We start from the raw sequence: 18,898 nt of genomic DNA, 5'->3' as shown, positions 1-18,898 counted from the left end.
ATGTTAGTTTCACAAATGGCCAAGCTTTTAGTGAATTTCTTAAGTTTGATATGACAAGATTTAAAGAGAAGGCAACCAAAGCAGATAGAATCTGGAATTTTAGGTAAATAACAGAGGATGCACTGAGTCCATGTACAAATCAGTAGCAACACTCCAGCTTCCTGCCCTTCACATCATTGGTGCTGAGTAAGTTACACATTAAACACTATCAACTCATTCCTTCTGCCTTACTTTATGAGGTACACCTAATCTCTGACCTCACAGAATCTTGCTATTTCAGTTGAAGAAATGGCAAGTTGGTGTTACCCTCTTACGTACAGGAAATGGTATATAAGGAAAAAGGAAAGCTCTATATGAATGTTAGTTTCTCTGATTTTTCTTTTTTGGAAAAACAATTTTAATATACAACAGAGTAGAGGGAAAAACAAAAGCATCCACATGCCCATAACCAGATTTAATAAATGTGAACAACTGTCATTTAACGCATTTTATTTATTTACAATTTCAATGACAATCTTTAAAAGTTACTTGAAGTGTTTTTCACTAAATGTACAACAGAACAGTTCTAAATACTTTAGAAAAAAGATTCCATGAACATCTGTTTCTGGTCTTAGAACTGTAGTGACATGACTACATTGTCCCTGCACCAAATGAGAATGTGGACAATAGATTCCGGGAAAATGTATTCTGCAGTCAAGAGAGCTGTGCGCAAAGCATCACCCTCTCAACATTCAGAGATCTTCTGATATGATCAGGACCATAACCATGACTGAACACATATACATCCCAGATCATCTAGCAACAGGTAAGTTTTATCTATTTTACAGAAGAGATCACTTATTCAACAGATTTTTTTTTTTTTTTTCTGAGACGGAGTCTCTCTGTCGCCCAGGCTGGAGTGCAGTGGCACGATCTCGGCTCACTGCAAGCTCCGCCTCCTGGGTTCACGCCATTCTCCTGCCTCAGCCTCCCGAGTAGCTGGGACTACAGACGCTGCCACCACGCCCGGCTAGTTTTTTGTATTTTTAGTAGAGACCGGGTTTCACTGTGTTAGCCAGGATGATCTCGATCTCCTGACCTTGTGATCCGTCCATCTCGGCCTCCCAAAGTGCTGGGATTACAGTCGTGAGCCACGGCACCCGGCTATTCAACAGATTTTAAAAATGAAAAAAAAAAAAAAATCTTTAAGAGGACTCAATGATATTAAAGGCTTTGGTAATATTAAGGGGAAAAAAGACAATCTCTTACTTCAAATAATTTAGCACTTATTTGAAAAAATTAGTAAAGTATATATGAAAATGTAACATGGCAAACGTGAGACTGATAATAAGCAACACAGAAATAACAGGATAAAGTTGTTAATTCTTGAAGGAATTATTTTAGGATGAGTTCCTAGAAAAAGTATGTTTTGTTCTAAAATCTTTAAAGATTATTAGACTTCAATATGCAACAGGTACGAATGTGGCAGATCATTTCTGAGCAAACAGTGGGGAAGCAGGAAAGCATTCTGGAAAATTACATAGTGTGAAACAGTGAGGCACACTGTGAAAAGCTTCTAACCGTAAGTTAAGATGTTTGGAATGATAATGAAGTCAAGATAATCTGTTAAAAGTTTTGGTACACTCTGCTGCTCTAGAACACGTCCTCTTATTCATCTGTCAGATAAACTAGATCCTCCTTTGAGATCCAGTTCAACTTCCATGATGAAGCATTCTCAAAGTTGTAGTGCAGTCAATGATCCATTCTCAGTATCCAGAGCACTTCGCATTTATCTCTGTTACACTGAATAGTGCTTCCCAAACACTGCATGAAAAAAAAATCACTGGGTAGCTTGTATAAAAGACAGCAAGGAAGTGTTATTCTTTTTTTTTTTTTGAGACGGAGTTTCACTCTTGTTGCCCAGGCTGGAGTGCAATGGTGGGACCTCAGCTCATCTCCCGGGTTCAAGCAATTCTCCTGCCTCAGCCTCCCAAGTAGCTGGGATTACAGGCATGCATCACCACACCCGGCTAACTTTGTATTTTTAGTAGAAATGGGGCTTTCTCCATGTTGGTCAGGCTGGTCTCAAACTCCCGCCCTCACGTTATCAGCCCACCTCTGCCTCCTAAAGTGCTGGGATTACAGGCATGAGCCACCACGCCCAGCACTGTTACTCTTTAACCTCCAGGAATTAGCAGTCAGAGGAAGCCAATTTACACCCTAGAGAGGAAAGTGCTGAGACTACCTTCTTATATTGTGATGAGAGTCTAGAAAAATTTGTTGTTCCACATGTTCACTTTTTCCATGTCACCAAACTTCTCTCTTAGTGACTTAAGTCTATTAAACATAAATATGATTTGCCAGAAATTCTACTTTTAAAACCAACAACTGAAAAAACATACAGTGGTTTTTTTTTTTTTCATATAATACATCAAAATTATAAAAAGCATTGAACTACCGGCTGTTCTTCATTAAATTAACCCCTGGACCATTTAAGTAAATAGTTCTCCTTCTCTTTAGAAACTTGTATCCACAGACTTCTGCTTGCTTTTTATTCTCATACATTCACCACGCTAACACACTTGTTTAGATCAAACCAAAGCACCACTGCATAAAAGGATATTGCACTCAATACTGATGGGGTTGCTCTCCCACAGAAGTGCTTCATTCTCAGCTACAAATATTCCCAGTTTAGAACAGACAGCAAGAACAGTTTTAAACTGTCAGCATCAACAGCATTGACATTTCCTTTCCAACACCCCCGCCATGACCCCTGCCATCTCCACTCAAGAGTGCCAAGCAAGTCTGAAAAATAGGAACTGAATAAGGGAAGATGATCAAAATGCTGGCAACCATATTAATAGTATCAGTTTCTTTAGACTAATATATTTATAACCTAGATCATAACTGCAAATGAAAAATATATTCTAATCTGGTGATTCAAACAGTGATTTTATAAACAGTCAAAACTTTGGAATACATTCTTTTAAAAGTCATAAATACTTTTTAACTTTAAAAAGTTAAAATCCCAACAGGGTTTTAATGTACTTTACAAGCTAACTCTAAAATTCATTCAAAATCCTATTCTAATTTCAGGGGAGGAGGATATCCTATAGGATATCAAATCTATAAAATGATTCTAATGAAAACAATGTGATACTGGCACAATACAAAAACAGTTCAATGAAGGAGAATACACTAGGAAGTTCAAAACTGAAGCCTGTACATATGGTAATTTAGTATTAACAAAGGTGGCAGTTTAAGTGTGAAAAACATAAAACATTCAATAAATGGCGAAGGGCTAACGCCACTATTTGTGGGAATGGGGGAGGAATCTTCAAATCATGAATACCTCACATCATACAAAAATAAACTGCAGAGGGACTGAGGAGCTAAGCATTTAAAAGATACTAGAAGAAAATGCAGGCCGGGCGCAGTGGCTCACGCCTGAAATCCCAGCACTTTGGGAGGCCGAGGCAGGCAGATCCCGAGGTCAAGAGATGGAGACCATCCTGGCCAACATGGTGAAAGCCTGTCTTTACTAAAAATACAAAAATTAGCTGGGTGTGGTGGCGCATGCCTGCAGTACCAGCTACTTGGGAGGCTGAGGCAGGAGAATCGCTTGAACCTGGGAGGCGGAGGTTGCAGTGAGTGGAGATCATGCCATGGCACTCCAGCCTAGGTGACAAGGTGAGACTCCATCTCAAAAAAAAAAGAAAAAAGAAAATGTAAAGACAGTATATGCTAATTTTAGGAGTGATAGGACTGAAGAAAATTTTCCTAAGCAGAAGGCAAGAAAAGCCCCCAAAACTAATATTATTAGTTTGTAATACTGATATATTTTGTTAAAAATATTTAAAATTTCTATAGAGCACAAGGTAACACATTGTTAAAAGACCATACTAGACTGGGAGAAAAATCAATGATTCTAATGTAATAACCATAATATTTAAAGAATTTCCACTGGGCAAAAGGATATATTAATAAGTAAATCAAAGAAAACTCTAGTTGACAATAAATAAAACTTACAAATAATAAACCACCTCACCACTAGTAGTCAAGAAAATGCAAATTAAAATAGTAAAATGTCATTTCCACCCTAAAGACTGGCCAAAAAAAAAAAAAAAAGGACTTCTGTTGATAATGGTTTGGGAAATACCCTATTAGTAGTAGTAGAAACTAACACAGCCCCTCTTCCCTCCCCCGCCCAACTTTTATTCTAGATTCAGAGAGTATATATGTGTGCAGTTTGTTACATAGGTATATTGCTTGTTGCATGGGTGAGGCCGAGATTTGAGGTATGATTGATCCCATCACCCAGGCAGTGAGCACGCACCCAATAGTTAGCTTTTCAACCCTTGCCCAATTCCCTCCTTCCCCCATCTAGTAGTCCCCAGTGTCTACTGTTTCCATCTTTATGTCCATGTTACACAGCCTTTTAAAAGAATTATTTGTATTTATGTTTTTAGTAAGCTCAGTAATTGTTTTTAATAATCCTACAGATATAATCACGTTTTAAGTGTACAAAGATAGACTACACACACACAGACACACACACACATAATGACAAAATTATAGTGCTCAGTAAATATAAGCTATGAGCCAGACACAGTTCTAAGAGCTTTGGAAACATCAACTCATTTAATTCTCACAGCAATCCTATAATTTAGGTTCTATTATTTTCATCCCCATTTTGCAGATGAGGAAACCAAGGCACAGAAAGGTTGAGTAACTTGCCCAAAGTCACAGACACAGTAAGCAGCGGAGCCAGGATTCAACCCAGGCGTTTCAACTTCAGTACCTGAGCTCTTAACCACCGCTACTACTAGGTAGATCTACTGCCTTCCAAACAAGGATGTTCATTGCAATATTGTACATCATAGCAAAATACTGGTAGCAGCCATGATCAGGAACTGTAAAATAAATAATGGGCTGCTCATGATGTAAAATAGTAAATGATATAGAATCAACATATACACAAATATTTATAATACATTAAGTGAAAACAAATGAGACACAAAAAAGATTTAGCATAACTTCATTTGTGTCTTAGAAGCAACCTCTGTATGCAGTTTTATATATATGTATGTTCATTTGTTCAGACATTTTTCTAAAAAGTTACACACAAAATATTAATACTTAATACTAGTTTCTTCTGGGAAGGAGAACAAGATTAGGAGTAAGGGTGAAGAGAGATTTTTCACTAGTTATTTTACATATCTTTGTATTAGATGACTTCTTTTATTAATATAAATGGCACGTTATTGCTTTTCTATTAAAAACAAATTAAGCTAATAAGCAAACAGCGAGGTAGAGCCCCAGGTTAGATAAGATGCTAATATCACCAACAGCACTGGATCTACCCTCCTGCAAAGCAGTTAAATTTGCTATGCTGATGGCCAGAGACTGAAGACGCCAAAACTCACGAAGAGTTTTAAACATTTTGATGCTGATTATAACACAGTAAGATTCTCACACTTTATTGCAAGAATATATAAAACATCATTAGTAAGAATCAAACTGGCTGAGTTCAAATTGCAGCTCTACTACTTACTGGCTGTATGATTCCAGGAAAGTGACTTAACCTCTTGATATCTCAATTTTCTCATTATAAAATGGGGATTAGTATTTACCTTATATGGTTAATACTTATAAAATCCTTATAATACCTGCACATAGATTCATTTTGTTAAACAAAAATAACTTAAGAAAATACATATATGTACATGCTGATGTTAACCTAACAGTACCATCTCCCTTTCCAAAAACATAAATAACCTCTGCAAAACAAAGTGTATCATATATAGTAAGTGTATAAGTGTTGTTTTGCAAAACATTTTTTTAGGCTATGCAGACACATATATGAATATGGTACCATAATGTAAAATTCACTTCTCATGTTCCAAAGAGTATCAAATCCACTATGACTAGAGCATATTAGTGAGTGGCTTAGGGCTTTGTCCTCTGCTGCTACATCCCAAGATCAAACCTCACCACATCAAGCCTGGCATCTATCACAGCATCTTTAAGAGGGCTGCAGAGTAAACACACAGTTTCAAACCTTAATATGTGCACAAACATCCTGTCTTAAACCAAATTCAAAACACCTTTCGTCCTAAAATATCTTTTCTGTTGTCTCTAGATTAAATCCATATCACCATTAATATATTTTTAGTCAAGACCAAGCAATCCTCTCCCTGAACCTTTTTTCCTCTCTAGCCAAAGCTCACCCTGATGTTAAGGCAACTTAATCCAAATCCTCACCTTCTGTAGGTTTATTTATAAACTTTTTGTTCTGTCACTTCAATGGACAACACAGCTAAAAAATTTTTTAATTTTATAAAAATCATTAAATTCACTCTGCCAAAAGTAAGAATTTTATTATTTGCAGTAACTATGTTTCCAGAATAAAGGCATTACATATTATAATTGGCCTATTAAAATTAGGTGTTTAGTATTAGGCTTATTTCAGTAATAAATCAACTTTAGGCTGGTTCTCAAAATATTTTTCCTAGTACCCTGCCTGAATCTCTCCAACATGTATACTAATTCTCCCATATCATGTCTTACATTCCCTATATAACTTGTTTAAAATGAAGTTAACTATAAAGTCCCAAGAAACTCTAGCCTCGTTGCAGTTCTTTTGTGTGTGTGTGTGTGTGTGTTGTGGGGAGAGGGGAAGGAGACTAAAATTAATCTTAGATCCTTTACTCAGTATCTCCTAGATCTTTTTTATATACTGAAAACAGTAATTTGCACATCTTATATAAATTCACTGAAAGCCGATTTAGAAATTCTTCAGTTCAATTCCCTCATTCTGCAGATGATGAAATCTAGATCTAGAAGTTAAGTAACTTCCTCAGAGTCACATGCTTTGGACTGAAATGATGTATGATTATGGACCACTAACGTTGTCTCATCTACTTGAAGAAGTAGCCCACGATTACAAACATTAATTAACCACATGCATTAAAAGGTAGTATATTCTCTAGAACTTTTCAAAGTACTTAAAAATAATTACTTAAGGCATTTAGTGTTAAGTAATTTTACACTAAATTTTACATTTTACAGAAAAACAAGCTAAACCCAAAAGTTTTACTTCCTTGTTACTATATCAAAGCTAAGGATAAGATTTATTCTTAATGAATTAACTGGTGCTTAAAACACAGTATCGTTATTTCCTCCAAATATTTCATTTATAAATTTTCACTTTTAATAAAGTTTCTCTTATTGTCTTTTAAAGGAAGTAATTTTCTGATATGAATAGAAAAATCATAATAAAATCATTAAAATGAAATTTTCTCTGGATCTCATACCTGTCGTTCATCCTCCATGACGTTACTAGCAAATTCAAATACTAGGTCGTTCTGTTGGACAACAGCGGCCATAATAAAGCATTCCCCTTAGATCCACATGAGAAAAATTCCAAACAGATTCATGTATCAGGCAGCAAAATCCAGTGACTGATTTGGGTAAAAAACCCTCAGCTCTGTCTGTGGAGTTACTGTACACCCAAGTTTTCTTCAGGGAAGGTGCTTCAATTTTCCTGGTTTGTTGATATTCTAGTCAAATTGAGACAATTTTCCTGAAATTTTTCTTCTCTCAAGCTTCTTGGCCTAAAAAACAAAAACTTAGATTAGTTATGAAAAAGCAATCAGCCACTCAGGATATAATAACTGATAGAGAGGGTGGTATCGCCAAAGCATTTTTTTTTATTATTAACGTTTTAAAATAAAATTGACATGACTAACGAACATATGCTCTTTTTAAAAAGTTACATATTTTCTTTGAAGAGTTTGCTCCTGCTAAGATCATCTCTCAGTACTGAAAATTATGCCTCTCTCCCCCACTCTACAGTTAAACTACTGTTAAAGTACTCAATATTTAAAAAAAAAAAAAAAAAGGTCAAAAACCCCAGCAATAATGAGGGTTGTAATCGCAATAAAGGATATATAAACAATTTCCTTCTTTTCACCAACTCAGCAAAGCACACACACAGAAACTGCTACCCCATGAGTAATTTCATAACATATATATTTTCACCTTTAATAGAGGATTTATATAAGGATTTAAAATCGAATACATTTAAAGTTTAGTAAGAACTATTTTTAAATCTGTTAAAAATAAGCAGAAATTAAAGCCCACTCTTTCTGTTCTTTAAAAAGCCTTCTGATAAGTAAAATGTTTTAAAAATTACCATGCTTAAGCCTGTCTTCAGTGGCTTCTTTTTTAATGCACTGAAATGTATCCTTATCTCTAGCACAGGCTTGCAAGCAACAGGAAGGAAACAGCACTTGACCACGTCATGGCAAATTAGAACATGCAAAGAGCTGCACTTTACAATAGTAGAAAAACAGAAACGCAACTTAGCAGTGAAAACAATTTCATAGCAAAGGGAGAAAGGCTTTTAAAATGTCTGCCAAAAATGTTTGCCTATTTAAAAAAAAAAAAAAGTTATCAATACTAACAAAAGGAAAAAATTCTTCAGGTGTTTAGCACAATCTTATTACATTTTCATCAAATGATGATGGCCATAAATGTGGCATAAAAAGAAAGATATAAAAATAATCACATTAAATAACATCTAGTTCTTTGAATTAGCATTTGCAGTTTTAATACAAACACTTTAAAACAGAAGTTGACTCCAAGGAAAGGATGGCCAGTAATTTCCTAATAATTTTAAAGAGATAAGTCTGGGGATGAAGCTGACCTGGTGAATCAGTTTCCCTGAAAACATAAATCCAGCTAGTACGTGCTAGCCAAATCCCTTAATCGACTTCCTAATTTCTATAAAGCCAAGTCCCTGTGTGTTCTGGGCTTTAAGGGCCATCAAGGATGACTGTGATTTTCCTAGCAGGAACTCAAAATAAAGTAAGAATTAAGAATTCAATTCAAGATGACATTTCTACTCACTACACTAAATTCCAACCCAGCAAATTTCCCACTCTCATCCACTCCCTTTTAACAGGAGTTTAACTCCAACACTGGGAAAGTATTTTTAGCACATTCAGGTGGTTTTTGAGCAATGTACCGTATCTAGAAGAGGAAAAAAAAGTGTTTTGATCTAAATTGATCACAGATAGATACATTTGGTCTTGTACTTATTATTATTTATAATACCTTTTTCCTTAATTATCCAACCAAATTCCCTATAGCAGACCTGCCTTATGTTCCTCCACACAAACTATTCAATCTTGCCTCTTTTCTCAACTTCTGTTATTTCCCATGCTTGCAACACACCCCCCTTCAACTTGCCAGCATTCAATCCCATCTTTTCCATTCAATGCTCAAGCCCCATTTATTTCACAAAGCCTCCCAACATCTATGCCTCAAACTGTAAGGACTGCTCCTTTCAAAAACACAGCAATTACTGTCTGTAGAACCAATTTAGCATTAATTGTAGTACATTGTCTCACATTTGAAACCTGTGTTCCCTTAATTCAACTGAATACATATTTGAGTGCCAATTATTTGCAAGGCAATGTGCCAGTCACCAAGACAATTGCAGCAAAACCTCTTCTGAGGAAATAACCATTGTCTAAAATTTCTTCTGTACCTCCCAAACCTGTGTGCCCACAGTGATGACAAAAAGGATTATATTAATGACAAATACTGTTTTAAATATCTTATCAGGCCAGGCATGGTGGCTTACACCTGTAACACCAGAATTTGGGGGGCTAGTGGGGAAGGAGTCACTTGAGACTAAGAGTTCAAGACCAGCCGGGGCAACATAGCAAGACCTCGTCTTTACAAAAAATAAAAAATTAGCTGGCTGTGTTGGTGTGTGTGCATTTGTGATCCCAGCTACTCAGGAGGCTGAGGCAGGAGGATCGCTTGAGCCCAGGAGTTCAAGGCTGTAGTGAGCCATGATTGTCACTGCACTCCAGCTTGTATTACAGAATAAGACTCTGTTCAATAAATAAATATAATTAGATATTTAAGCTATTTCTACAAATATCCTTTATTTTAAAAAGAATAACTGACGTACTCCTGATAAAGAGGAAACTATTATCATAAGTTTGAAAAACCAGAGTAAGAAAATATAACCAGAATCAAGGGATATTTGCTGATACAGAAGTTTCTCTGTAAAAGATTAGGTTCCAGAAGGCTATTTCAAAATCCATTTGTTCATAAATGCAAAATGACATTGTGCCAATGGCCAGTGTGAATACATCTAGGTAAATTTAAGTTTCACTTTCTTTTCCACTGCTATCATGTACCTTTTCGTATCAGCACTTCCACACTGCTACTGTGCTTTAAACAGTTGTCTTTCAGAAATCTAAAAAATCAGGATAAGTAATCAACATACCCACACCTTATAGTACACACTAACAACCAACAGTAATATATCAAAACTGAAATGGCTTCCCACAATCACTAAGCCATTTATTGTGGCAGAAAAAGACACGTTTGCTCAGGCATGTCGTTTTTGCTTATTTCTATAGAGAAGTCCATAAACTGAAAATGTGTAAGTAAAGAAAAGCATTTTACTGGCTTAATCATGTCTTTGATGCTCTGTCATCTTTCCTGCTCCTCTTCCTCTCCCCTGTGTACTTATATACCCTATGGTATCAACGTGATTCTTGAGAATACATTTTCTGATACCTGATCCAGAGGGAGCACCCAGAGACACCAAAGATTCTTACAATCTTTGATAACAAGGCCCAGGTATCTTACATTTCTTTCAGTAATAGATAAGACTGAAGATCTAAATCAATGAATCCATTTTTGATTAGTAAATTGGGGTGGGCAAGTTCTCACAGTCTACAAGCAAAACAGAACTAAAACTAGAATTTTTGTTTCCTAAATCAGGACTTAAGCTATAACATACAGCCGGGCCTCTAAAATCCACCAAAGTCCTTTCTGCTATAACAGTTTATAACAGATTAAGTAAATGCATATATCAAAAAATTTTTAAATCTTCATCTCTAGGTTCAGTTTTTGAGCTCCAAATCCAGTCACTAAACTATCAGACAAATATACATCAGTGCCCCTTGAAGTCAGTGTGTAAAAAACATGTCTAAAACTAAATGCATCATCTAATTCCTCAAATATGCTCTTAGATGGAAAAAAAATATGGCCACTCAGAAAAAAGGTTTCTGTTCTAACCCAACAAATTGAAAGGTCCTTAATTATCTGTTATAGCTAGGAAGGACTTTGCTGTATTAATAGTTCTCAAACATGCTTTTTCAAAGTGTCAGTCTTTATAAAGTAACAAGAAAAAATACAAGTGAAACTACTTCTTCATCACACAGACATAAACAGTCAACTTATTTGCACAGTTTTCAGAGGGCATCCAGGCAGACATCTACGAGATAATAAAAAAATCTCAGGCTGGCTCAGATGTCTCCTAATTGGGGCAAGACCATATTCTTATTCTCCAAGGAGACATGCTACAGGAATACTTAGCAACAAGGTTCCTAACCTCTCATCCCTAAGATAAGCTTTGGCGTTAAATGGTAACACAAAGCAGTTCAGAGAACAGGCTCTGGAGTCAGACTGCTTGGGTGGCAATCCTCTGCAGTGTGACCTTGGATCAGTTACTTGTTTGGTGGCTCAGTCTCCTCTTTCCGTAAAATAGGTATCGAAGTTTCCTCCTTCTGTAAAATGGGTGAAGTAAGTAATACTAAAACCTAGAGCTGTTGTGTAGATGCAAAAATGCATGTGCAGAATACTTGGCACATAACATGCACTGAGTTAACATGAGCTTCTTTAGCACTGTAAGTATACGCAAGAGATATGTGACAGGTGCATGCTAGGTAACTAATAATTCCTTAAGTCTCATTTCTGTACTCCCTGGAGGTCTCCATTACCACAGCTATTCGCCAGACTCCAAAAAAATAACATTATAGCCCATTATCAACAAAAGTATAATTCTATTCCAGTGCTTAAAAGTTTGGCGTTTTTTTTTAACAAATCCTGGTGCTTCAAGGCTAGGACTTCACTCTGTCTGGCAAACTTCCCTAACACAGAGTCCCATTATGCCTCATTCCAAACAAAATGACTTCACTGATGGTGAACACAGTACCCTCAGCCACACTACTAGCTACTATAACCAATTCAAATGGTTACTTAATTTATTATAGAAGATTTTAGGTACTAAAAAGACATATGATAGTCAAAATTGATCAATGATTGAATGTAAATTTAAGATTCCTTCAGAAAGGTTTTTAGACACAAGGATATTAAACCCATGAATTCATAAATATATTTTTAGAAAATCATTGCTCTCCTTTTAAGGTACTATGGTACCAAATGCTTATGGTGAAAATTAATAACTAGTCCGGTGCCATGGCTCACATCTGTATCCCAGCACTTTGTTTGGGAGGCTGAGGCGGGTAAATTACCTGAGGTCAGGAGTTTGAGACCAGCCTGACCACATGGTGAAACCCCATCCCTACCAAAAATACAAGAAAATTAGCCGGGCATGGTGGTGAGCACCTGTAATCCCAGCTACTTGGGACGCTGACGCAGGAGAATTGCTTGAACCCGGGAGGAGGAAGTTGCGGTGAGCCAAGGCGCACCTCTGTACTCTACCCTGGGCAACAGAGCAAGACTCCATCTCAAAAAAAAAAGGAAAACTAATATATAAAGAGAATCAATCAAACAAGCAAAAAGGTTTTAGATCGGACAATTCTGGGATAAAGAAGGTGAAATACTCCAGCTTAAAGGAATGAGGTGCTTGAATGACTTTTCCAATAAAATATGTAATTCAGACCGTGTGTCTGTTTATATACATATGCTATGTTTGTAGGTTGGCAGTATCTAAAAAACTAGAATGCCACAGTAACTCTAGATACCAAGTAACTGAACAGAAAGAACTTTCACAAGATGTGGTAACCTAACGAAGGGCTCTTTTCAATATATACAGATAGCCATGATAAGAAATGCAGTATTTGGAAAGACCATTAGAAAAAATATAACAGAAATGAAAGAAAACAGAGTAAGAAAGTGAGAGAAGAGAAGTTATACAAAGTAGAAATGAGAAGCAAGCAATAAATCCATAATCTGTAATGACTTAATTCCTGTGGGATGGACCATAGTTTGGCCTTTTAAAAAATCTGTTTTCGGCCGGGCGCGGTGGCTCAAGCCTGTAATCCCAGCACTTTGGGAGGCCAAGACGGGCGGATCACGAGGTCAGAAGATCAAGACCATCTTGGCTAACACGGTGAAACCCCGTCTCTACTAAAAAATACAAAAAACTAGCCGGGTGAGGTGGCGGGCGCCTGTAGTCCCAGCTACTTGGGAGGCTGAGGCAGGAGAATGGCGTGAACCCGGGAGGCGGAGCTTGCAGTGAGCTGAGATCCGGCCACTGCACTCCAGCCTGGGCGACAGAGGGAGATTCCCCCTGAAAAAAGAAAAAAAAAAAAATCTGTTTTCTATTATAATACGGTAGAATGCTCTATACTAGCTCCCAGCAGATATGAAGTCAGTGGTATGAAGATAAATTGCACACAGTCTTCCAAAGATTGCCAAGTCTCAGTCTAAAAAGTGTGAAATCACAGGATATTAGAGCTGAAAAAGATCTAAGGATTACCTAGGACAACACATTCACCGAAAAGGTAAGGAATTTAGGCCTAGAACATTCTGATGTGTCCAAGGACACACAGCTAGTTAGCGGCAAAGAAAGCAAGAAAAAGCCCAGATTTCCTACTGGTATCTTTGTATCTATATTAATAGAACTTCATTAATATTTTTTCCATAGCAAAATATCTGGAAAAATAAGAAATCTCCTAGACAAATACTTAGCAAAAGTACCTTACCATACCCCAGTACAACTGTCAATTAAAATGCTTTTATATATTATGCAACCTCTTGATACTCGGGATAAATCATTTTCAACCATAATTTTAACTGAAACAACTGGTGCAGGGGGTTTGTAGATTTCCCTATTTACTGCTTTAAATCTTAAAGTTTTACTATCATTATCTCCCAAGTTTACTATATCATATCACCTTGCCTTACATTTTCACTCAGCCTAAAAAGTAAAAAGCAAACATATATAGCCTTTTTAGAAGGCTACCACAAGTTAGTAACTCATTAAAATACTTCAAAATAGATTTGTACTGACATTTTTCTTTCTAGTTATTTTTTTTTCTCTTTGAGACAGAGTCTTGCTCTATCGCTCACGCTGGAGTGCCGTGGCACGATCTTGGCTCACTGCCACTTCCGCTAGGGTTCAAGCGATTCTCATGCCTCAGCCTCCCAAGTAGCTGGGACTACAGGTGTGCACCACCACGTCTGGCTAATTTTTGTAATTTCAGTAGATGTGGTGTCTCACTATGTTGCCCAAGCTGGTCTTGAACTCCTGAGCTCAAGTGATCTGCCCACCTCAGCCTCCCAAAGTGCTGGGATTACAGGCATGAGTCACTGTGCCCAGCCTTTCTAGTTATTTTAAGTACAGTATTGCTAGAATTTACATTAAAATATGTGAATATGGAAAAAACAAAAAAGAAACATCCCAAAACGTAGGTATAGTTAAGTAACCAGATTTGAACTTTCCCAAAAAATAGTCATACTTTCTCAGTTCCTGCTTTCTCTAAACCAGGTACTCTACACACAAAATTGAAGGAAAAAAAACACAAGTTAATGTCACAAGGCAAACAAATCATTTCATTGCACTCAGTGTTCTCATAATTGAAAAAGAAAATGTTTCTATACCCCAACTTTTCATTTAATTTTTTTCAAATATTCAACAAATTTAAGAAAGCTGAGAAAACGTTTTAAACTACATTTTTGCAATCTAAACAGGTACCATGTATTTACTATGAATATATTTTAGGTAGCTATGCAAGATAGCTACTTAAAATTAAGCACTTTTATTTTTTAATTAAATTTTTTCATTGTTGAATTCTTTATTAATTCAAAACATTTTAAGTCAGTGTAATGCATATGCATTTTACAGTAACATTCATAGATTTCCACAATATAGTAAAATGAAAACAGCTCTATTTTGATTTACTTTGAAAACTCAAAGAAAGCTACCTAGTTTGAGACTTCTGAATTTTACATACTGTTATGCTCAAATTCTACTACATGGTGAAAATCCTAGCATTTTCCAGAAGTATGTTATTGTACATAGGTAAAATGATAAAATTGATTCTAGGAAAGGGAAATTAAAAAAAAACAAAAACTTAAGTTGGAGGAAACATAATCTGGATTATCTATTCAATTTATGAGTACCCACTGTTATTCTGGTATTGCAAAATAACCAAGTGTGGTGCCTCTTAAGCTGTATTCATGCATTCAAAACTTCTTTATTGTCCACTAATAAATATTGGTGGAGTACAATATATGGATATAGATTAAGTATGATGAACATGGTAGTAAAAAATTATATACATTCGATACATCATTTTACAAAACCAGACACATTATTTAGCAAACATTTAAAAATCACATACAAGAAACATATTTATGACAAATTGGTTAAAGTCGGCGGGAAATACATCAGGCCTTTTACATTATTTCAATATTCAGTGTTCATTGGTTAGTGGAGGGCAGTATAGAAATGCACTAAGCAAAATGGCCAGTTTAAATTTAAGTTACCTCTTATGACAATTAGTAAGACTAAGATATTTAATGTTGAAAATATATGGAGGACTATTGTAATTATTTACGCAGATAGTTCAAGGGAAAAATTCACTTTCACTTCTATTAGGTGAATATTCAGGCTAAGACTTTTGGAGTTTTATTTTTCTACTTTACTGTATTTTCTTTATAGCATTTATTAGTAATCACTTAATGGAACCTAATATTAGGGTTGAAGAATCTGCTCAGAATTTGTTTAGCTCAGTGTAAATGTCCACAAAATTTACCTTCAATATAATCTCTTTAAAAATGTATTACTTCGGCCGGGTGCAGTGGCTCAAACTTGTAATCCCAGCACTTTGGGAGGCTGAGGCAGGTGGAATGCCTGAGCTCAGGAGTTCGAGACCAGCCTGGGCAACAGAGTAAAATCCTGTCTCTAATAAAAATACAAAAATCAGCTAGGCTTGGTAGCATGTGCCTATAGTCCCAGCTACTCAGGAGGCTAAAGCAGGAGAATTGCTTGAACCCGGGAGACGGAGGTTGCAGTGAGATTGCGTCACTGCACTCCAGCCTGGAGACAGAGCAAGACTCCATCTCAAAAACAAACAAACAAACAAAAAAGTGTTACTTTACAATGGAGAAACATAATAGATGCTAACTCAGGTAAGTGATCAAGGTTAACATCAACAGCTAAGAGTAGCCTAAAGTTTGAGAAACTGTCACAGCTAAGAGGAATCCTGATGATGGCATGTACCTTTGATATCATGTGATAAGCATGGCACTTTACCTTTGTGTTCTTCCAAAAACCAAACCCATGTCTAGTCATGAGAAAAACATCATGAAATGAAAGAAAACAGAGGGACATTCCACAAAATACCAGTTTATTTCTCAAAATTGTCATCAAAAACAAGGAAAGTTTCAGAAACTGTCACAACTAAGAGAAGCCAAAGGAAACATAACAACTAAATGCAATGTGGTATCCTGAATGGGATCCTGGGACAGAAAATGGACATTCGGTTAAAAACTAAGGAAATCTGAATAAAGTATGAACTTAATGACCAATATTGGTTCATTAATTTTGACAGATGTCCCACAGATCTCTATGGGTATTTGCAGTTTTTCTGTAAATATAAAACTACTCTAAAATTAAAGGTTTCGTGGACACATTACTATTTAAAATTTTATTTTTATTTTAAACATTTTTATTTTTTCTTAGAGTCAGGGTCTCACTTTGTTGCACAGACAGGTCTGGAACTCCTGGGCTCAAGTGATCCTCTCGCCTTAGCCTCCCCAAGTGCATGCCCGGCCCATTACTACCTTTTATTAAGTTTTTATTTTTCATTGTAAAATTGTTAAAGAAAATCATACTACCTTAATATTAAAAAGTGTTTTCTAATTGTCAATCTCTTATATCTTAGTCTTGGGCCTATAACTCATTTATATATTTAGCAAATAACTTGGTATTATTTCTGTCCTTGGGAATGTTGTTTTTATTTCCTTTGGAAATAAAAGTTTCAAATGATTTATCTTATTTAAACTTTAATTTTAACCTACAATTGTATATCTATCTCTCTATCTATCTCTCTATCTATCTATGTCATTCAGAAACATTTCTATAGATTTGAGGTGATGGTGAATTGAAAGTGATTTGGGATCACAAGCAAAGCAATAACACTGATACAGTGTTCCATCTTAAAATATGATTGTATGTTTTGATGAATAGCTACATCAGATGTTTAATGTATGTTTTAGAAAAAAATAGGGGAAAGTGCATTAAAATGACATTTAAAACAAGCATAAAATAACTATTGAGTTGAAGAACTTTGATAAAATAATGTCATATTTTATTATTTCCATGTTTGTTTTATTTAATGCTCATAGCCATCCTGATAATTAAGTATATTTGTCATTTGCAGATGAGAAAATGAACTCAGAGAAGATAAATGATTTGCCCAAAGTCACCTGAGACAGAAATGTAACTCGAAATAAAATTTGTAATTTTAAGTTCCTGATGTGTTTACACTATGCTCCCTAAGTGCACCTGTGGACACACATTTCCTTTAGTAAGCACTGTATGTGGCATTCTTTTAATACAGCAATAAGAGTTAGATCTTTAGAAAGGAAATGTATCTAAGCTTAGGACAGAAACACAATCTGTTTATTATTCTAAAATGTTTATTTCTAACTGTTTAAAAGCTATAATGCAGTGATAGCAGTTAGGTATAAGTCAACAGTTTTAAAATCCTAAAATTTCTGAAATGAGATTTAATATGAGAAATAATGAAAGAAGAATGAATTTCACATTGCACATATGACATATTTTAAAATATTACATTTGGTTATTGTCATCAATGCTTGATAGTGTTCCTTCTCCCTACTCGTCTTAAGAGCTTTTGTCATAGGAATAAAATCAGTTCCCAAACTGGGACCTTCTATCAGTTGGGGCAGTATTTCGCCTTTTGTAGTATTTTCATTAGAGTCAAAGTCTTGAACATCCCCTTGAATTCATCTGAAACGGTGTCACTTGGGGTTGGAGAGGACTATACCTGTGAGGATTAGGATCCAACAGATTTCTATTGATCACCTCTCTAACTGGAGAATTCTCTAACTTGAGAATCAAGACTGACCTCTTTTGGTGATAGTATAGAAATGTAATCTTCATTTATCATTCTAGCCTTCTCTCTTTTCTTTGATTACTTTTTTGTTCTGTTCTTTCTTTAAGTCTTCACAGGCAAGCCAGAAAAGTAGGTTCTCTTCGTTGTATTCTGTTCAGAGGAACTCTCTGAAAAGGTGTCTCCCTGCTGGGGACTTCATCATCTTGTCAAAATTTTGAGACCAGGGCAAGACTTCCTCTGCAGTGGGGTTTTGGCATTCCTCTAAGACCTGGATACTCTCCGTTTTCGTAGTGTGTGTGGTTATTCCTGCATTTTCCCCTCTTTCTTCATTCCTAACAGTGAGGCAGGAGCAGCTGAAACAACAGCACCAACGAAAGCAACAGATGTTGTTGAGCCTTTGGTTTCCAGGTGCCTGAGACACAGCAGGTGTTCCTTCATTTTGGGACTGCTGCCTTTTTCACATTTCAGCTACTTCAGGACCCAATTGGCCAGCTGCCTGGAGGTGTGGGCAGCGCACCGATGGGTCTGGGGTAGCAGGGCTGGGCGGCTCGGTCCTCTAGTGGAGCTGGTTTGCCACTATCCGCCCAACTTAAGCACCCAGCGGGTGAGGAGCTAATTTATATTTATTTTTTAGAGACAGGGTCTCATTGTTGCCCAGGCTGGAGTGCGGTGGCATGATCCTTGCTCACTATGGCCTCAAACTCCTGGCATCAAGCGATCCTCCTGCTTCAGCCTCCTGAGTAGCTGGGGCTATAGGTATGTACTACCATACC

General features: G+C 36.3%; 1 protein-coding gene and 1 pseudogene across 1 annotated transcript in view; both read right to left on the bottom strand.

Moving 5' to 3' along the window:
* Positions 1-7,429, bottom strand: part of LOC105491741 (E74 like ETS transcription factor 1) — a 48,536-nt gene extending 41,107 nt beyond the window's left edge. Inside the window, exon 1 of the mRNA XM_071081452.1 lies at positions 7,296-7,429. Within this exon, the coding sequence (XP_070937553.1) occupies positions 7,296-7,367 (72 nt within the window). The 5' untranslated portion in view covers positions 7,368-7,429. The remainder of the gene's footprint in view (positions 1-7,295) is intronic.
* Positions 7,430-8,455: 1,026 nt separating this feature from the next.
* Positions 8,456-18,588, bottom strand: LOC139359120 (regulator of G-protein signaling 17 pseudogene; annotated as a pseudogene).
* Between the last annotated feature and the right edge of the window lie 310 nt (positions 18,589-18,898).

This window comes from Macaca nemestrina, chromosome 16 (assembly GCF_043159975.1).
Source record: "Macaca nemestrina isolate mMacNem1 chromosome 16, mMacNem.hap1, whole genome shotgun sequence".
NCBI classification, from domain to species: Eukaryota; Metazoa; Chordata; class Mammalia; order Primates; family Cercopithecidae; genus Macaca; species Macaca nemestrina.
Note: the sequence above shows the minus strand (reverse complement) of the source record. Positions and strands in the feature narration are given on the sequence as shown.